Genomic DNA, 22,688 nt, shown 5'->3' with positions numbered 1-22,688 from the left:
TTCATGCTCTGCCTACTAGTAAGTAGAATATTGTTTTGCCAGTGTTCAAGGTTATTCTCTCAAAGGTTAAATTTCACTTGCAGCCTAAATAGTCCTTTGAACAGAATATTATATAACCTCTCAGGAGAGGGGCTGAGACAATGAGACTATATATATATATTTATATATATTCTTCCTGCTTTATGATAAATAGTTTCTCCTTACAATTTTGAGAAAAAATGGGGCCCATTTGTAAACAGTGTTACAAACTGAGCAGACTTACAGACTTCCCTCTGTGCTCCAAGATGAAAAGTTCTGTCTGGAAATCAGAAGAGTACTTTCATCTGACATGTGCTTCATAACTGCTTTGGGCTTGTATGGCAATGAAAGACCATGAAGAATATTAAAGATATGTAGGTTATTCAAACCCATACCTATCTTTGGGAGAGGGCTTGTGGGAGATTGTGTGTGTGTGTGTGTGTGTGTGTGTGTGTGAGATAGAGAGAGAGAGAGAGAGAGAGAGAGAGAGAGAGAGAAGGAGAGAGAGGGAGAGGGGGAGAGATTTGTGGAAGTAAAAACCAAAAATATACAGATTGTCACGTGGTCAATTCCTCTTTAGTGATAGTCCACTAAGGGTGTTAATTTTAAAGCCTCACTTTCCAAAAATGATTTTTTTTTAGAAAAATGGTTTTCAGTTGGTGCATTGTATGTATTGGAAAGAACTTCAAAAATCATCATGCAATACACCTTGGCACTCCTGAATAAAACCTATAGAAAGATATTCTACAAAAACTTTGATGGCATTGATTCACTTGGCAAATGGAAGTGAAAGGGAATCACTCTGGAAAAGCATAGATCCATAAGGTCCTCTTTTACAAAAGAATATTAGGGAATTTTCCTGTTCAATATGATATGTTTTTAAGTACAGAGAACAAAGATGGAGACGAAGTATAGCTGATCTTTCACAGTGAATCAAATGATTCCTTCTGATGGATATGAGACTCACAACCATCGATCTCTGTCCCTTCAATTTAAAATTTGGTGCTCCCAGTTGTAGCAGATAGCAGTGCAACTACACCCCTTTAAAAATGCTTCAAGTCTCTCCTTCTTTGCATCACTGTTGCTCACTTAACATAGCCTGGGCATAGTGGTTTCTGATAGGTTCATGTCAATACTTGTCTATCAGGACGAACTACTGCATGCATAAATTAAGTCCAAACTAAGGATAGAAGAGATTTAAGCAAGCTTCATTCCAATGTTCAGAAGGATATGGGAGTAATAAACTTGGTTAATTCAACCCACCCCTCTTTAAAGCTGAAAAGACCGCATGCTTTTCTATATGTATGAGCAGTGAGAACAGCTGTCCTATGCCAGCACATACAATGGCTAGAAACTGACAACAGTGCCACCTAAAAGGGTCTTCTACCTTCCAGAGGTGGAGTTTGTGTCAAAGCCTTAGCTATTTTTTTAAGTGTTTGCTTACCTATTATAAATGTCCTTATAACTCTTATGCCTACACATATGCATCACGCCATTTCTGACACATTCATTTTTCAGACTTATGGATATTTTAAATGTAGCTTTTTAAAAATGTAGCTTTTTAAAAATAACATCGAATGCTTTCAAAGATTGATTATTCAGCAGTATTTCTTCCTTCCCTCTGTGGTTTTAGCCTACCCTGTGGAGTGTGTTGATGAAAAGTCTTGTAATATAGTGAGCCTTCCCTGAAATTTATTGTCCTTTTTAGATGACACATATAAATATCCTAAATGAAATGTTGGCACTACCATCAAAGTACTAAAATATGTCATCATTCCTATCTAGCAATTTCATATTTTATGTGTGTTTGATATTAACGTGAATGTTATATTCATGCTTAATAAATATATTGTACCCAGAAAGGTAAATGTCAATAGGCTTCTTGAGCCCTTTCATTAAATGGTTGTGTTGCATGAAAATACATCATAAACATAAAAGGCCTTGTAAATCTTGTTCATCAACATTACATAGCTCCATATATTTAAATGATTTATATTTGCATAAATGTGTATTTCCATAGAGAATGAGCTAAAGTTCTAACACAAATTCTTCAAAAATATCTGAAAAGAGGAATAATTTTATGTTAGTGGTTTTGCAACTTTGGTTGCTTCTGATAGTTCACGGTGTAACTTTTTCACTTGCCTTCTTGTTCTGTAAGATTCCATCCAGCAATGGAGAGATCCAACTGGGACCATGTTGGTGATATGATCTGGAGGTTTTGCTACAAATTCTCCTTATCGGAGGATTATGGACAGAGGCAGGGAAGGAGAGCTGGCTGAGGACTGCTATCTCCACAACCAGCATGGTCTACCTAATTATCTGGAGAATTAAAACAGACTCTGATTGAAGTCCTCAGGGCTACATTGAGGCCAGCTGCTTAGTTAACCTGGAAGATCCAACTAGCCAGACTGTAGGTAGGCATCCACTAATTCAGGGGCTGTCATTTTGGCAGCCCTTAGCTCCTTCTGTACTGTTGAACTCAAGAACATATGGAGAAAAAGAAACAAGATGATCTTCTTAGAATGGATATTCCAAAAGACCCTTTACCTCTGGAGTCCCTGGAAGGAGGTAGCCAAGAAGATTTCCAGCCAAGGCTTCCAAGCCCACGGGCATGCTTTTAGAGACCAAAAGATTCTGTGACCTTGTGTAAATCACATTGATAATGGACGTTTTCTCCAAGTTCCTACATTTCTTTCCCTCTGGGTTTCTAACTCCCACTGACTTTAATTGGGCTTCTCCTTGGGCTTGGAGAATCACCCCAGGAGAAAATGCCCCCTAGTTGCAATGGCTGATAGATAAAACTTCAAAGTTTCTCTGGTTACTATCCATTCAATGGCATGAAACAAAATATAGACACTCTTAATGACAGTATTACATCATTAAATTGAGAATGTTTTAATATTAGATATTCCTTTTTAAGTGGGAATCATTAACTTTTCTAAGCAGTGTGTGTGTCTGTGTGTGTGTGTGTGTGTGTGTGTGTCTGTGTGTGTGTCTGTGTGTATGTGTGCGTGTGTGTGTGTGTTGCATATTGATACCTTAAAACCCAATTATAAAAAAAAATTTCCTGGAAAGCCTAACTAGAGTTCTGCATTATGAAGCATAAAAGATAATGAAAACAGAAAAGAAGAAAGAAGGAATGAAATAAAAGCACAGCAGTTTCTTGTCCACCTCCGAACATGTAGCCTGCAAACCCAGCCATTGTCATTGCATTCTCTGACAAGAAAGTTAGAGCTCCTCAGACTTCCTTATCCTTTCGGTTGCTGGGATTTTGCTGCCTAGTTAAGTTCATGTAACAAAAATACTTTATTGAATAAGAATCTAATTAAAATCTTTCTGATGTTTGCTCTCAAGAAGCTGCTATTTCAAGGCTTCCTTATCTCTGTTACATTATGAAAGCAGACTATTGCCAGTTCTTTTTACTACTTGCTATTTATATTACAAATACATCCCAGAGTCAAAAATATGGATCTTGCTCTCAAAAGACAAATCTGAATCTAGATCTGTCTTTTTATTACAATTGACATGTAGACTTAATTTTTATCATGTAAAATATTCTATATGGATAAAATTAAATGCATTAAAGAAAAAGGAAGATGTCACAGTATAAATGATTTTTTTGTTTTTGTTGCTGTTTTTCTCTTCTGTTAGATGTTATACGTCCTGAAGGCAGAAACCATGTTTTATAATAATGTCAAACATTTATATACTATCTGAAGGTTTGAAAAGCATTTCCATACACATTATCTCATTTACATCTTACTTTTTCTATGGATCAGATAATACAGATTGAAAAATTGGATCTAAAACAACTTAAGGGCTTTGTGAAGATTTACAGCTAGAAAAAAAAACAACCAGGACTTAACCATGTGTTTTGATATCAAAATCATATGAATTTTTTCAGAGCATGTATCATAATTTCAATAATAAAAATTTCAATTCTTTGACAACTGTCATTGTATAGCACTTAGGATTATCAAAAAACCCCTTCCTAGTACAATAGCACTAAGCTTTGTACATGGTAAGTGTGGAAACATGTTTGCTAGTGAAATAAATGACAATTTCAGAGCAGTGCATATTGGAATATTTTATAAAATGAGATGCTATTCTCTAAAGCCATTCAGTATTCCACATATAAGTATTTCTTTGTGCCTAAGTAAGGAACCAAGATTATTAGCCTTGGAGAATTCAGTTTTAATCTCATGACTAGCATTAGGGCATAACAAAAATGAAATATAATTAGCAGTCTGCATATGATAGGCTGTAATTTCTGAGCAGAAAACAGGATAAAAAGAATTCTAACTTGTGAAGTTAACTATATCATACAGTATAGAAAACTTCCATATACTCAGAACAATTAAACTAGAAATATAACACTCTCAATGCAAAAGCAAGCTCTTTTCACACAGGTATATGATTTGATCAAAGCAAAAATTATTTATGCTAGATTATATAGTACTTCATTGTGAATGTCTATGAAGATTTTAGGCAAATATGTGTCATAGTATTTCAGACTTGAAGGAAATAATTTCAACATATTAAGTCTCAATACAACAGACACTAGGATGGCAATATGTAAAGCAATGGAAGTGAAACTGATGTGAATCTGCAATCTGTATAAGGGGCAATATGGGAGTGCATAACCCACTTGAATCAAAATGTGAAATATGATATATCAAGAAATATGTAATGGAGGGGTAAGACAAGATAATACAAATGGAAGAAATGATTTACAGTAGAAGGGGTAGAGAGAAAAGGGGAGGGGAGGGGAGGGGAGGGGGGATAGTAGAAAATAGGACTGACAGCAGAATACATCAGACACTAGAAAGGCAATATGTCAATCAATGGAAGGGTAACTGATGTGATACAGCAATCTGTATACGGGGTAAAGTTGGGAGTTCATAACCCGCTTGAATCAAACTGTGAAATATGATGTATTAAGAACTGTGTAAGGTTTTGAACGACCAACAATAAAAAAATAAAATTAAAAAAATAAAAAAATAAAAAAAATTAAAAAAAAAAAAAAAGTCTCAAAGTCCTTTTAGGGGCCCATCAATTCTTGTGAGATGATAAATAATGATCATGATGACTTTTTATAAAAAAGGGATTTGAAATACAATCCCTATTCTATGATATATGCACTGAGCATGTTACAAAATAATTCTTATACTTTAGTTACATAAAAATGTAACCCATCTCAACATGAACTAAAGTATAAGAATCCTTTTGGAAGAATTTAAAGTATATTAACCATGAGTAAAACAGAACAATAATTGCTATCTAGAAAATATTTGTATGGTGTATTTATTTTTAATTATGTGAATTCAAGGAATAGCCATAATAAAATAATTATCTTATTATATAATAGCTTTATATATCATTATTTCTAGTTATTTTCAGGGTAATTAATAGAAAAAATCTAATCTAGGTTTATTTCCTCATGCTTCCTTATCAAAAATCATCTCAACATGAACTTTAAAAAAGTATATACACACATATTTTTTAAGTAAGACATATTTAAAGTGTAGTTAACTTATATCTCAATTTGAGAACTGAATGAAATATTTATAAGGACATAACCTACTAGGTTTGAGGTACAGGCTAGGACAGGAATTTCAGGATGTTACAGAGAAGGGAAAAGATTATGAAAAGTGGGTCAAATGACCATTATGCCTGGAGAACTGTTCATTTCAGGGACATCCCTATTTTCACTCTACTGGAAAATACAGTGACACACTAGAACTCAGTTCCATTTCTGAGGCCCAGATATCCCAGTCAGACTATACTAACAAATAAAATCTAGAAAGGTAAAAGCAATAAATAGACCTGTTCACTTTACCAAGGAAACTGCTAAGATAAATGGCAAAAAAAAATCAATTTCTAAGTCCCTGGAAAAGAATAAAGTACCAGAAAATGTCCATATTTAATCTCTATACAACTAAATCATGCCACCATAAAATATAACAAAGTAGCCATTAGCAAAGAATTTGCTTTTGCATCCAGTTGTGTTGCTTCAGCTAGATTAAATGTTCCTTATGGGCAGAATATTTTTGTCTTTCCCACAAAAATTGGGTTGTACACATCACAAAATTTTAATTCATAGTTTCATGATTGTTTTAGTTTTGTTTCCTTGTAAAGATTCATTACTATCAGAAGCCAGGTGCTTAAATAAGAATATTTTTATTTAGGCCAGGTTTCATGGTGCAGAACTATAATCTCAGCATTTTGGGAGGCTAACACAGAAGGGTTGAAAGTTGAGGTCAGTCTCAGCAATTCATGGAGATTTTGTCTCAAAATTTAAGTTACAAAAGGTCTGGAAATGTAGCTGAGAGGTAGAGAAACCCCAAATTCAATCCCTACAAAAAAGAAAAGAAAAGAAAGAATATTTTTACTTAAGATCAAGGTGTTCAAAAGTTGTTTGTAGACCTAATATTTATCCCCTCTTAAATCCTGCACTGGAAAAACCTATTGTTAATAATTCTTCCAAACCCTGCTACAGCACAGAGTTTGGTCCTGTCTAAATGTACAGGCTAAAATCAGATTGCATTTTAGCTAATTTGTAGCCACAGCTGTTAACAGTATCTGGCCTATGGCACACAGTTAATATTTATGGAATGGATTGACAGTTACTCTACTTCGTGTGTTGCTAGTCTCCTCCTCCCCACATGCAGTTTTTCTCTTCTTGCTCTCTGTAAATGTTTTATGTTTCCTATGTCTGCCTTTAAAGTCTCTCTCTGCCTACTGCAATGATCTGCATTCAGAGAACGTACATTGTTAAATGACTCAGGAAATTGGTTTAGTAAAACAGATATAAGTCCAGAAGTAGTTCTAGTCCTAAGAACAAAATGAGGAAATTGAACAGAACTGTGGCCCTAGGCCCTATTTCTCTAGAAGCCTGCCTGTCCTGGCCACATGGTAAATGGCATGCTAATACACAGTTATGTGTCCAAATGACAAGATCCCTTAACTTCCTTTGGCTCAAGGTACGAACCCTGGACACTTACAAGTTCTATTTTCCTTTTATTTAGCAAGAATTGGAAGCCCTCACATTTAGGAATGTGAGAACACAGATACCCCTCTCTAAGGATCTGGTCCAGGATGTTATTCTGTTATCTTTCGTGCAAACCTTTACCGCAAAATCTCTGTCCTTTAGAAGGGCAAAAATGTGGCCCTAGGAAATTGAACTGAAGTGTGCTGGAATTATTTTGTATTCCAGAGATTACACAATGACAATCTGTCCCAAGGTTTTTTCCACAAAACCATATGTGAACCATTTAACACAGCCCAATAAGTGAGGCTGTGTTTCAGAATGAGCCACGAGGACACCTCTGAAAAGTGCTCACCTCACAGAAACCTTTCTATGGCACTCGCAATCCTTGCTCTCTATGGCCCCTCATCCTCCTGCTTCCTTTCCCTCCTCACCAAGAGCTGCTTCTTTACTCTTGTCCCAGTGGCTCAGATTTTTCTTCACTTTGAGATGTAATCATACTCTCAGACTTCTTCATAAGAAACAGAGTCTACATTTGTGGATTGTGACTCATTTAAAAGTAGATCCTGTCTTCCAGTTTCATTTATGCTAATTTATTTTCTGTCCAGACTCTCATTTGTTTTGTGTGTTCACACCTCATCACCCTCTTTGTTGATTCTGAGTAAGGCAGCATGCAGTGAAGACTTTCTCACCCTCAGATTATCTGGATGGCCACATGGCTTCCATTTTATTGAGAAAAATAAGAACAAAATAAAGTGTAAAGATTACTTTCTAAATGAAGAAGCTATCTAAAGTAAACTGTCAGGTAATATACAGATTATCATGCCAGTGGGGAGTGAATGAAATGAAATAAATTGTGAAATAATTGTGTTTTTTCATCTCAACAAAGAGATTCAATATTGCTTTGGTAAAAATCATATTCCTTTAGAGAGAATTTTAAAAATGCATTTTCTGCTAACCAAAATATAAGCCTCACTTTAGTTTTTGAATCTATCCCCCCTTCCCGATTTTATTTACTCACATTTGTTTGAACTTATGGAAAGGCAATTGTAAATCTTCTTTTCTTTGTTAAACATTCAGATCCATTTCTCAGATATACAGCATTTTCAGTTAACCTAAATGATACAGAGTTCACTGAAATGATATTGGCTTGGGAGTATTTACTTTACCTGAATCATCCTAAAGTAATACCTACACCACTAGGTCTTCAACTTTTCTTCCAGGATCATGTAAGTTTTTCTATTCACAGCCTGACCCTTGTGAAGAGTTTTGTCCATATAAACTGACTATATCTGAATTCAGAGACCTACAATCATAATTTGCCTAAAGTTAAATGTCATATTAACCTGTAAGCCACAGAGTTGGCTTTCCCTAGATTGGCCCCAGGCTGCCTGGCTTCCCTGAGTGCCCTTGAACTCAGTTCTCTGTGGCTGGTAGGAAGGATGAGAATAGTACTCTGAAAGAATTAAATAACACATTAATGAGGTTTTTGCATAACAAATTATAAAGACAAGTAGATTCATAGATTGATTGACACAGAAAGAAAAGATCCAAAAGTCAGACTAATCCTTATCTCTGATTTAAATGTTGAGGAAATTGAGCCTAGAATTATTGGAAGACTTTTCTAAGAACACCTAATTAATTAAGATGGCTTATAAATTCTTACATTAATATCAGGTCTTCTGATAAAATTTGACTTTTGAGGAATTACAACACAGTGTATAGTGACTTTGTAAGAGATATTAATAAGATTATAGGAAGCATAGGAGCCATTTGTAAGAAATGCTATTCCAGTTAGAGTACATGGCTATGTTGTGTTTGGGGGCTGCTGCACTAGACTGTATATGCAGTGCTCTTGGAAGTCTAATTATTGAGGCCTGCTAATCTACATGGGTATTTGCTAATTTAAAAAACTTAGGGAGATATCAAATTTGAAATTTAAAATCAACCAAAAGCCATTAGTGTACTCCATTGACATAGAACTTGTAAGTAGCCCTGTTCCTCCTTCTTGAGGAAAAAAAAAACTTGATTATAACTGAGAATGTAAGTCTTATTTTGAGGCTCAGTCCCTACTTCTGCCAGAAATTAATTAGGTGTTGTTGGAAAACTCTCCTTTATTTTGAGGTTTACTCCCTAAGTCTGCCAGGAATTAATTAATTGAGTTGCAGTGTTCTCTTCATTTTTGTGTCATCTAAATTACTCTCAGCTGCTAACTGCTGGCCCCATAAGGTATGCCTTGTCTGTTTCTTTCAGGATTCTTCCTTTTCCTTCACCACTCTGTGGAATGTGTTTCTGCATTATATTTTCTCACTTGTCTTCTTACAGTCTACTTGCATGCCTGTAATTCCAGTGGCTTGGGAGGCCAAGGCAGGAAGATCATGAGTTCAAAGCCAGCCTCAGCAACAGTGAGGTGCTAAGCAATTCAGTGAGACCCTGTCTCTAAATAAAATACAAAATAGGGCTGGGGATGTGACTCAGGGGTCAAATATTCCTGAGTTCATTACCCAGTACATTCCCACGAAAAACATTCCTCTTCTGTCTTGCTTTTAAAAAACCTCCACTTTACAAACTCATTCATTCGAACTTACAATGATTATTATCTGTATTATTCAATTTTGGAATCATAGATACTTAATTGTGCCTTTATTATGTACAATGAAGATTTTCTCACACTCTTCAAGAAGAAAAAAAGTATTAAGGAGCAAAACAGTTATTTTAGGAAGAAAGAAAAATATTTTTACCACACTCCTTTTCTTTTCATTCAATTAAAACAAAACAAAAACAAAAAAAAACCTAACTGCCATTGCTAACATTCCTGAACTTAGGCATGCCTGTAAAACAAAGCAAAACTTTTGTATACATGTATATGCGGTAAAAAAAATATTCATCTCTATATGCATCCCAGATAGAGCGGTCTAATTGAACAGAATAGAATATAGAGCTGAGAGGTGGAGACAAAAAGAGGTCCTGCTCTAGCTATCCACATTCCCCAGAAATCAACAACCTTTTTAAAATAAAACAATGTAAGGACTCATCATTAAATCATAATATAGATACTCTGATATAAAAGAACTAATCAAAAGCTCTCCTCATGTAGTCCTGGAAGAAGGACTTGGAGAGCTATAACAATATTCTACAAATGGTCTTAGTTAGAGCAATTGAAGTAAATGGAAATTAACTGTCTCTATGGAGTTTATTGAACTGCACTCAAAGTTGGTGTTTGAAAGGCTCACCACTTCACAACTACTGACATCCAGCTCTAATTTGAATTCTTTCTGCTAGAGACAAGAAGGACCTCAATAAAAGTTAAGCAACTTATAAACTGCTTTGAACCTCTGCAGTGTTCTCATTTTGTTATCAGTTTTGCTCCTGTATGCTTTCTCTTAGCTATTAGTAGGCAAACTTTAGTGTGCAGAGGATAGATTCTTTGGTAATAGCAAAAAACCAAGAGGAACTGACCCTCTCTACTATCCTTCACCATGGAGTAAAATCCCCAGGGACAGTGAAACAGTGACAGTTTTATCATAAAATGATCTAGAAACAGATCTCACTGACTCTTCAGGACTTGGATGAAGGATCTCTCAGTGATTCAGACCGTGCCTGAAATGCCTTCAGTGGTTCATTCATTCTCCAAGAATCCCCGTATTTTCCTTGTCTTTCCTCTGGATGCTTGCTTTTGATGTCAGAAAGTCCACGGCCCTGAATCCTGTCTCTGGAACTAGCAAGTTGTGTGAACTGGAAAGTGCTTTTATGTATGCCAATTCATTCATCTACCAGGGAGGAACAATGATATTATTTGCCTCCTAGGTTTATTATGGCACCAAGAAGAAATGTTGCTCAGCATCATAAGCAAACTGAAATAGTTTATGAAAGTTATTCATAAAATAAACAATAATTAAACACCTACTGTGAGGGCAAGTGTTATGCAAAATACTGAAGTTATACCAGAACTCATCTTTCTGACCTGAAGTCTCTGAGTCCAGAGGGGTTTCTGAGAAGCCAGTGGATAAACACAGTCTACAGTTCAAGGGAAAATAATATGGAAATGTGGAAGAAGGGCAGTGTGGACTCTGCTCTGAGGAAGTTAACAAAAATTCAAGCCATGTATCTGTGCATATTCTCTCTACCTAAATTTAAATTGTGGCTTAAAAGCACTCAGAACATATCTAATTCTTTGTTTACTCTGTGGTGCTTCATGTATTGTTAGTGCTCAACAGATGTTTGTTATTAGCAATTATGATAATGTTCTCTTCCATTAAACTGTTTTATTACAGAGAAGGCAGGGTGTTTGAAATCTCTCACATGGTTCTTCAGCTAGTTTTAATTGCATGCTTTGCTTGCTTGATTGTTTTTTCCAAATCCTAGTGTGACTCCAATACAGGATATTTGATATTGTCAATGACAAAAAAAGTGTTTTTATAGAATGCTAAGCATTATTCATAGCCACAGTTAATGCAGCAAGTATTTGGAGAAAGATGGTATTCTCATTATGTTTGCAACTTCAAGAAGTGATAGACACATCTATCTGTTGCTGTCTCTTATGTTAAACAGTGCCATTTCCACAGAGATTGACTTAGATACTTCAATCATATTTTATAATTGACTCAGCAATACTAAATCCAGGAATATGTTCTGAAGAAATATTGGCCATTTGTGAGGTATGTAGGAGGTTGCTTATTGTAGAGATTATAATAGAAAAAAGGTTAGAAAACTCATAAATGTTCAACATGTTAGGTGACTGGGTTATTAAAATATTTATTATATGTATGGAATAATATGCAACAGTAAAAAAAAGAATAAGAACATATGATATGTATTGATACAATGTCTAGTGAAATGATAAGGCACACCTACATGTGTAATAAACTGTCATTAGTGAGAAAAGACATATAAGGACATAAATTCAGATATAAGTATGAATATAGATATATACATATAAACTCATATAATCTTATCCATTGTTGTCCAAAAATAAACCATCCCTAAATAGATACACAGGAAATAGTCACTGTGGTCTTGGAGAGGAGATGAAGTGCAAATATTCATTGTTTACTACATATTTTTCCTCATATTCCTTTGTTTTTTTTTTGAACACAATATGATGTGTATGCATTATCTATTAAAATGTAATAAGTGAATTAACAAAACCCCTAAAACTGTTCTTCCCAGCTGTAGTTGTAATTACTAGCTTAGAGGAAGTTCTTCTGTAAATTCACATGGGTTATATATGTTGATGAGTTCTCATATTAATGTACAGCTTGAATGTCTTTCTACAGGGATAATATTTTTTAAATTCTTTAAATTACTTTCTCCCCCATGAAGTAAATAATCTTCAATTATTCCAAAAGAGTCAGCATCAGCTATAAAAGAGAGATGAATCCTATATTTGATAGCATAAACTAGGCATGATAAGCAAAGAAAAAAACTTTTAAAAGAAGAATGCATGAGCTACTGGATCCTTGGGATGACAGCAGTAATTTACACACCATTACTTATTCAAGGTTGCATTCCTAATTACTCCCTGGGAAACAAAGATAATTATTATACTGCAGTGATTACTCCTTTCATCATACAAGAGAAACAATGCTGATATAGGTATATCTTAAAGAAATATAACTCTCATTTATTGATAAAATTTTTTATATACTAGGTTTTAGTGGAATATATTAAGAGCAAAGATGCATTTCTTAAAGGAGCATTGAGGTTCCAGCAAACTCTTATACTCAGTTATTTCTAGAAAAAATGAACATAAACCAAATCAATTTAGAACTTGATTCTAGATGTTCATGACCTACTACCTTTCTAACAGATATTTGTGAAAGCACCTTGAAAAAAAACAGAATACTAAAACATCAAATAACCCATTTTAAAAATGGGTAATAGATCTAAACAGACATTTCCCATAAGAGGACATACAAATGGTCATCAGGTATATTATGAAAAAATATTCAAATTCATTAACTTTCAGAGAAATGCAAATAAAACTCTTAATATCACTCATTCCAGTAAGAATCACTATTATAAAAAAGACAAAGTACAACAAGTGCTGACAAGCATATACAGACAAGGGGAACCTTGCATATTGTTGGTGGAAATGTAAATTAGTACTGCCGAAGTCTGGCTTGGCACAAATCAGGAGCCACTTGTCAAAAAGAAACTAACTTTATTTTTAGAACTACAAACGCCAAACAAAACAGCTCCAGGGAAAAACCCTCAGAGCCCAACTGCCACCACTGGCTTCCACAAGCCTCTCTCCCCCACACCAGCCTCTCAACCTCCCACAATCCTCCTGCTCTTGAGGCCGATTGCCTGGGTTGTGTGGGCAGAGCCAAAGAAGTCACCCAATGAGAAGCTCCGTGGAGGAGCCAATCAGCTAGATGTTGCTGGGGCCGCTGTGAGCCAATCATCAGCTGGCAGTCTGAAGGGCAGGGAAACAGCCCAATGAACATCACCGCAGAGGAGCCAATCAGCTAGATGTTGCTGGGGCCACTGTCAGCCAATCATCAGCCGGAAACTGGAAGTTTGCTGGCAGCTGGATCATCAGCCGGCAGCTGGAAGTTTGCTGGGGCCCCTTTGGCTGTGGCTCTCAACATAGTACCATCATTATGTAAAACAGTATGGAATGGTCTCAAAAATTAAAAAACAGAATTGACATATGATCCAACAATCCCACTTTTGGAAATCCAAATGAAATAAAATCAGTATGTCAAAGAGACATTTGAACTCCTTTATTTATCGCAGTACTACTCCCAAGAGCCAAGAAATAGAAGCAACCCAAGTGTTTACCACTTCATAAATGGGTAAAGAAAATGTGGAACATACACAAAATGGAATACTATGCAACTATAAAAAGAATGAAATTTTGTCATTGTGACAACATGGGTGGAATTGGAGATGAAACAAGTGAAAGAAGCCAGGCACAGAAAATCCAGTACCGTATGATCTCACTCAGGTGGAATCTAAAAAAACTGGTGTCATAGAAATTGAGAATAAAATGGCAATTGTCTGAGAATACTGGAGAGAGCAGGGGAGGGCAGGAGAGTTGGAAGGTTAATCACTGGGCAATAAGTTGCAGTTAATAGAACAGCACCTTAAGTACAGATAGCAATTGTGTACTGTTTATCTCCAATAGCTAGGAGAAAAGATTTTGAGTATTTTTGTAATTTGATTACACAATGTATATATATTTATCAAAACATTACAGGGAACCCCATTAATATATATAATTTTATTTTACATATCAGTTTAAAAAATTAATTGAAATTCAAAATACAAAAAAATTGGCGTATAATCATGAACTGTATGCTAAAAAATGGTTAAGTTTGAAAATATTATGTTATGTTGCTTTTTAAAGAATAGTTTAGTGGGAAGCTAGTAAGAAAGATAAAAGAGTAAGAAAAATTTGCCTCTTTAGTTTGAACATTTATCTACATTCTAGTTATGAAAATCCTAAAACACATGCACTGTTATTTGCCCATAAAAATAATTGAGATATAGGCCAAAATCAAAGAACAAAAACCATGACTTGATTGCATGTATTCAGAATGCAAACTTTCATATTGTTTCATTTGCCTTAAATTATATTTAATTCATACTTTTGTCAAGGAATTTTAACAAAGTGGAGAAATTTTTAATATTCTATTTACTCTTCTCATTCATTTATAGACTATGTTTTGCATTTAATACTAAAGAGTTGCATACTCTTCATTTACAAGGCTTTCTTGTCTTTTAATTGTGTCATTCTTACAAAAATGTTGTTTTGTATCATCTTAAGCAAAATTCAGAATGTGAATATGCAGAAAAACTTAAGTGTAGGGCTGGAATTGTGGCTCAATGTCAGAGCACTCGCTTAGCATGGGCAGGAATCGGGTTCGATTCTCAGCACCACATATAAATAAAGGCATTGTGTTGTTTACATCTACAAAAAAAAGATTCTCTCTCTCTCTCTCTCTCTCTCTCTCTCTCTCTCTCTCTCTCTCTCTCTCTAAAAAAGGCTCAGGTGCCTTTAAAAGAAAAACTTTAAGTGTATATTCTAGAAGCAAATGTGTGTCTGTACTTTTTAGATAATGTACAACACTACCTCTTGCATTACTGTAGACTAGACTTGACTCAGGGATTTTACTAAATGGACCATAGAAGACTCTTTCCTTTCATAACTTGTCACTGTATGGCAAATGTCTAAATATGAAATATTAGAAATGGATCTTTCATTGTATTTTTAAATACACAGAGCATACTGAGATTAAGTAGTTAAATTCATATCCAACTGTATCTCCATAATGTATTTTAATAAGGTCATGAAAAATGAAGTAATTTCCATACAATGTGGAAAAAGCTGTGAAGTGCAGCATTGGAGTGATATTTATCTATGAGGTGTATCCATTTTATAAATTTTATAAATTTCATTTCCACTGGTGGAATTGTGTCACACACATACTAATTAATATGACGTATCCCTGTGGCCTTTATCCTTTCACCTTGTGCAAAATTATTATACCCCTCAACACCTCATTTGTCTCTCCTCTTCACCCTAGGGAGTCCCTTGTGCAGAACAACTAGGAGGTATATAAAGGGGAACAACAATCTGGCAGCCTCATCATGAAATGTGATATGTTAGCTATTTCCCTTTCCAAGGGACCATCCAGCTGAGACTGTAGGAGGCCTCTGGGCCACACATGCAAATGGAGCAAATTCACATCCCAAGAAAACTTCTTTTTGCCAAAAAAGGCAGAGGAAAATAGCTTTCTAACAGAGCTCTCTCAAAGGGGAATAAATTCTGATTTTTAGGAGGTTTTTTTTTTCCTGTAAGAGAAATAAACTGCCTTAGCCCTGTAGCAAAAAGAGACATTGTTACTGGACCAGATATACATAGAAAGAGAGTTAAAGTAAATGCATTTTTACTGTTAGTTCTAGGAAGACTGTTCATCACAAATATACAAAAGCCTCTTTGAAATATTTATTCAAAAACAGCAAAGAACAATTAGAAACTATATTATTAGGAACAGTCAGGTGGATTTTGCTCCTAATACATATGAAAATAGGCAGTGATGAGCACACACGTCAGATTTTCTGTGATGATTTTGGCCCATTTGGAGCTGTAGCTGGCCTTTGTATGTAGAAGGTTTTACTCCTTATTTATGTCCTTTAGTCATGTGACTTCCTTGTGGCCTGTTTTAAATAACGGTAAATTTATGCAGACTTGGTATTACCTGGGTTTATTCTTTATCAACAACAACAAAAAAACATTCTGAAGGGTTTTGCATTACTATTTCTGTTTGTTTTGGAATCACAAGAAACCAAGTGCCTGAACACTTGTTAGCCTAATACCTAATCCACATGTCAAAGAGAATTTGAAAAACACATCTGATCAGTTACCCTCACTTGAAGAAAATTGCACATGGGTTTTTGACATTTCCACAAAACATAAAAGTTTTCCAGAGGAAGACCTATCAACAGTGATAGTTGTAAGCTCCAAATGAATGAGAAATTGAGTCTGCATGGGTCCTGTTATATATCCAACCTCTAAAATAAAAATCTCTGTACCCTTTTAAGGATTAGATGCACATCACCATGCATAATAAACCATAAAAGAAAAAAAATGAGAAATTTCTTTGTTTTAATCAAATAACTTTTATCTAGCAAGTGTGATACATATAAATCTACTAGGTGACATGGGTTTTAGGCCTAAACAGTGAGCAATTCACATATGTGATTGAAAGGAACATTATTTTAAATAACAAACACCATTTTTTTCCTTTTCTTTTCTTTTGTTTTGTTTTATGATACTATTTTTCTTTTCTTTGACTGAGTTTTCTGGGATTTATTTTTAACCATGACTATTTTTTACAATATTATGTGAAAATTAAGTCATCTTTCACATCAGCAGTGCCATTAAATATTCTGACATTCAAACCTTAAAAGAAAAAGATCCCAATTCTCCAACTCTGGGCAAATTAATAGTCCCTTGACAGGCTTCTACCTCAACACACCAAGGACTGGTATTTCCTTTCCTCTGATATTCACTCTCTTAATCCTTGGGATAATCATCTTAATGCCTTACATTAAAATACTGTGTTAACAAGTCACTGCAATGCTTTCTTTGCTCCTCACATGCTGACACATTCATTCAATACGTACCAGGCATGTGGCTGGCATTGGGGGATGGGTCTGTACCAGCACACTGGGTCTGTGTTGAGTTCTGAGAAAATACAAAGATGAACTTAATTGCTGGTGAAAAGGTAAGGTATATAAAGGGTTTGGAACTTCCAAACTTTGCATGAAATAGTTCTCAGCATGAGACTACTGGTGATTTTTGCTAAGGTTAAAGATTTAGAAAACAGGTAAAATCCTAGGTACCTGGAACTAATGGGGGAAGAGTACAAAGGAAAAAAATAAAAACGTCACAAGCAGAGGGAAAGGGAATAGGGAATAAAAAATGTCATTCAAATTTAAAAGACTTCACTGTTTCTGTTTGACCCTGTCACATCTTTATATGAGCAGAGGTAGGTAGAGGGTCTGTCTTGGGTCTGTCTCTAAAACGAGTGGCTCTGGGTTCGACCTATTACATATCCTACGACAATAGAGCTGATACAGGAGTGCTTCCTCTTCCAAATTCTTCGTTAACCTTGACTCTAAGTCAAAACCAGCAGAAACATCAGCCAGTGTTAAGACTGTCTCCCAACTCCCTCCTCACTCGCCCACAGACCTTCCTCTCCATGCAGTCTAGAGTACTCATCATGTTATTTCCTGTCTTTACCTTCCATGGCACCCAGTAGAAGGCAGATCATGGCTCAGCTCCCCATCACTAGCAGAGCACTCATTTGCAAAACCTAACACTTGTTAGGTGACTGGATCAGAAAGTCATTAGAAGAGATCAGATAAGCCAACTGTTGGAGATCTTTAACAAAATCAAAAGGTGCTTTAACAAGAACTCAGCTTCATACAGCTGCAAGTTTTCCAGCAGAGAAATGCTGAATGGCAATCAAAGATTTACAATGCAGGTTAGTGGCTGACTCGATGCTCTCAAAAGCCCTTTAAATTACAGACTTTATATTCTATTCTGTCCCATTACTTCCCCCCCAATAAGAGTACACCCAAATATTACAGTTCTACATAGAACATGAGTCAAAATAAATAATATCAATGAAAAACCTTACTCTACAGAGAAGGACAAAGTAAATGGCTCTTTTTTTCTTTAGATGTTAATTCCAGCCTCATTAAATGTCTGAAAACAGTTTCATCCTCATAGCGTGATTTTACTCACTTGGGTTGAGAAATTGATAACAGCAAACAAAATAGTGCATGCCTATAGCAAGAAACTAAATAAGTAAGATAGTCACCTCAATAACTAATCTTGATATTACTAAATCTAGAAGAACAATTTATGTAAGCAATCCAGATTCTTTACTGATGATGACATTTACTGCTCATTAACCAAATTACCACTCTCCCCTTTTAAAATTGATATGTTATCTTTTTAAGTAACATATAATAATTATATATAAGTATGGAGTAAATCATGGTATTCAGTTGTGTACTGATCCAATTAAACCATTCCTGATGACTAACTTTTTAGGAACACTATAGTTATAACTAAGCAAGGTAAACAGGCTCATAATTCCTTACATAGCATCAACTACTGCTACATACTATTTGAAGCTCAAGAAAATGTTTAGAAAATAATACAAGTATTACTTTGTAGAAATATATTTAGCGTATTACTTAGCAGAACATTTGCCACAGTCTGCCTTGCAAAACTGCTTAGAAAATGCTCTCAACAAATATTTAGAAACATTAAATTTGCTTATGTTTGGGACATTCTAATTTCACTTGTAAAAACAAGTTATGAACCAAGTTGTTTTCTAAATCAGAACTGTATGTGTATCTGCATTCTCTGGAGGTTATCAGAAAATGTGTAACTATAGTTTCCATAAAATGGCAGGTCACAGTCAAAAACAGCTTTTAAAACCTTCAGTTTTCTATTTGTACCTTATATAGTCTCATGTAAGATGACAGTGACACAAATGGTTTCTCTTCAAGGATGAAAGATGTCTAAAGTCATCCCCTTGAACTTTATTTTTGTGTCAGATCTATTAGCAAGGAGCAGAATGTCAGAGATCTGGATCTTAGTTACACTCTCTCTACAAAGAGAACTTGTACAAAGAATTCAAACTTTCAGGACCTCTAGTTGCTCATCTTGAAACTGCAAATACTGGAGTAGGAATATGCCAGGTGCAGTAGTATGTGCCTATAAACCCAGCTAGATGGAAGAATCACAAGTTCCAGGCAAGCCTGTTTCAGAATAAAAAATAAAAGGGCTGAGGATGTAAATGAGGTGGAGAGTGCTGCCTAGCACTTACAACGTCATGGGTTTAATCCCAAACACCATCAAAATATATATATATATATTTTTTTTTTTAAGTAATTGGAGTCAGAGTTTTCCTTCTTAAAATATGATTTAAGCTGTTATTTATTGAAATGTAAATGTATAATAAAATCCGGATTGTTTGGAGGCTGCAGCACAACCTAAGTGCCACCAGTAACAAGTCTGGGCCAAGCTCTCCCGCCTTCTCCCCTCTCCCCTTTGTGTCAGCTCTGCTTCCCAGATTCCCTTCTAGCAGGAAATGGAGAAGAAAAGAGAGCAAACAGATAACATTGTTTAAAAACGCTGTGAAAGATTAGACAACACTAATGATGGTTGAAATAAGGTCCGGAGATTACCTGTGAGTATCATTTGAGCATGAACACCTATTAATCAGAGCTGACTAAGTCAATAGCACCTGGAGTTCTGCATGGTAGTTCTTACAGATCATTTTGTCTCTGTACATAGGGTGACTCTCCTTCCTGCTGTGATTGAGAGAGACTCACTTTAAGCCTCTGGAGTTCTGGCATATGAGTAGATATCCACTCTACTCTCAAAATCATCAATGTTTCCATGTCTTTGGTCACCCTATAAGCACTGCAGATAAGATAAGATCAAATATCTCACTTTAGTCAACAGATTCTGTGAAGCCAACTTCAGTGAGCTCCACTCCATCCAGCTCAGGAGCATCCGAGTGGATTCAGATGAGTGAGGGGCCCATTGCTCCATTCAACAGTAGCACAGCAGACTCCAAGGAACCTACCATATACCTGTCCTTGAAATGCATGTCTTAAGAAGCATGCAGTGGCTCAAATCTTCACTCAGCTAGTCATAAGGTATTAAAAAGAACTTAAAAAGTCAGGTTTGCACTAAGACTAAAGGGTTTTTTCATTATTAAAGTTTATTTTAAAAGATGAAAAATATTTATTGGAGAGTACTCCACCAATCTTAAGAAAGAGTAAAAACAATAAAAGAAAGAAACTTGAATGCCAGTCATAGTATAAAGTCATGTTATCAATTCAAAAAGCAGGGGTTTTTTTGTGTGTGTGTTTTGTAACAAGGATTGAACTCATGTACAACTTATGCTTAACCTAAAGCTTAAACACTGAGCCACATCCCCAGCACATTTTTTGTATTTTATTTAGTGACAGGGTCTTGTTGTGTTGCTTAGGGCCTCTCTAAGTTACTGAGGCTAGCTTTGAACTCTCAATCCTCCTGTGTCAGCCTCCCAAGCAGCTGGGATGTCAAACATGGGCCACTGCACCTGGCTTAAAAAGCTGAATTTTAATATGAATCCATAAATGTCCTTTGAATGCAAACTTCCACTTTCCAAGAATCTAACTCTTTAGGGGTTGCATGCAACAAAATCCTATGGTTCATTACACATGGCCAGAGGAAAAGGACCAGAATACATGAGCCTTCTGTAGTTTCATCTACCTCACAAGTCCCAACAGCATGAACTAGATTCCTGTCCATCTTTTTTAGGCTTTTTTATGAGTTTCTTTTCATATTTAATCAGGGTAGTTTCACTGCATTGCAACTATCACTAATAATGATAGCACCATTTTGAGTCTCCTATTAGAGAACAAATTATAGTATTTTTTACCAGTGAAAGGACTCAAACACACATTTTAAGCTTCCTGTAATCACACAAGTCACCATCAACCATAATACCGTCGTAGGAAAAGAAATGTAGATCTTCACAGGCAGAAAAATCAAATTTTTCCTTATGCAAAAAAAAAATACCTAATTATTTATGTCATACTTATTTTAGCTCCAAGGTAACATATCTTTGAGCTCAAGATATTCAACCAGAAGAAAGTGGATTTGTTTTATGCTAGATGAGTTAAGAACTGATATAATTAGGATGTAAACATATTTTGATTTGGGGTTCAGTTGTTTCAAGTATGATGGCTTGCCCAGGAAAACAATGCAGGAGATTTTGTCCTCCACTTCACCCAAATTGTATGGAAAGTCATTATTGTTTTTAAATTAAAAGTGGAAGCCACAGGCAATCTACAGCATGTATTGAAATGCCATGATGAGACATCAAACTGCAGTTGTTTTTCTCATGTTTTGTATCATTGATTGCTGTGGAATTTGAATATTTGAAATATAAAAACTATATTTAAAAATAAACATTAATATTCTTTTGTATTTTAAGGTAATTTTAAGGTTCATAGCCTAAGGTCATAATACACAGTATCATTACCTCATATTTTTATAATGTAATCCCAAGAAAAAGTGTTGGGATATATTTTTTATGAAAAAAATTATTTTTACTAAGTAATATTTTGTTGTTCCATGTATCATACTTTTCTAAGCAGTATATGTTTGGCATTAAAATTAATAGAAGTGAATGCCTTGATGGGGCTGCCAAAAGGTTTATATTATCTTGTCCTGGTGAATATTGTGGAAAAATATGAGGATGAATGAGAAGATTTCTGAAATTATGTGTTTTTGTGGCTGGATACTGTGGAAAGGTACATCATTGTTATTAATGAAAAAGACTGACTAAAAACAGCAATGTTCTTTAAGCATACATACGTGAACAAATTCTTTGTTAAGCAAAAATGATCTGTGAAGCCAGGGATGGCTGAAATACATTATACTTAGACTCTGGCAATCTCAGTTCTTTTTTTTAAACTCTAAATAGTAAATTTTTCTAGCTCAATAAATCTCTATTTCTTTTCTTGCTTTTAAAACCAGAGGAGCAATACTTTCCTTTTTAAACTTTCTGGATTGTTTCCCAATTTGACTGCAATAAAATATGCAGAAAACTTTGGGAAAATATTACAAAGCATAAAAATGGAAGTGAATAATCTTTGCTTACTTTGTGACTCTTTTTCTTTCAAATGCTGTTGTAGCTCCAAGTGAGTAACTTATCTTTCTTCAATTACCGTTAACTGATTATATGTCCATTTTCCCCCTAAACTGCACTTCATCCACTATTGATCTCTTGCTTAAGTCTTTACAAGTTTTTATTTCTATATTGTTGTGTTTATTCAATTGATTTTTCTTCTCATTTATTGTAGTTTCAGGTATAATTAAATTGGTATAAATATGTCTATATTGGAAGTGTACAATGTCCCCAGACTTGTTCTTAGGCATATGTTGCTGTAAACTCAGTTCTTCATGAATTCTATGTAATAAAATTGTGAATGATATTCAATATGATTTTTGTATGGATTCTGTGTATAAGAAGCTTTTACCCTATTGTAGCTGAAAAGCCAACATTTTATGATAAGTAACGTAATCTTTACATACAACCTTCTCAGTTTACCTCTTACTACTTGGTCCTCAGAAAATGAGACTATAAAA

General features: G+C 35.1%; 1 protein-coding gene across 1 annotated transcript in view; it reads right to left on the bottom strand.

Annotated features, from left to right (window-relative positions):
- Positions 1–15,887: 15,887 nt before the first annotated feature.
- The window catches only part of LOC144372908 (zinc finger protein 519-like), a 33,090-nt gene continuing 26,289 nt past the window's right edge, over positions 15,888–22,688 (bottom strand). Inside the window, exons 3-4 of the mRNA XM_078036119.1 lie at positions 17,144–17,204; positions 15,888–16,174 (exon numbers count right to left, since the gene is read on the bottom strand). Of these exons, the coding sequence (XP_077892245.1) occupies positions 16,138–16,174; positions 17,144–17,204 (98 nt within the window). The 3' untranslated portion in view covers positions 15,888–16,137. The remainder of the gene's footprint in view (positions 16,175–17,143; positions 17,205–22,688) is intronic.

Source organism: Ictidomys tridecemlineatus, unplaced genomic scaffold, assembly GCF_052094955.1.
Source record: "Ictidomys tridecemlineatus isolate mIctTri1 unplaced genomic scaffold, mIctTri1.hap1 Scaffold_187, whole genome shotgun sequence".
NCBI lineage: Eukaryota > Metazoa > Chordata > Mammalia > Rodentia > Sciuridae > Ictidomys > Ictidomys tridecemlineatus.
The sequence above is the reverse complement of the archived record's forward strand: the minus strand, read 5'-3'. Positions and strand labels throughout refer to the sequence as shown.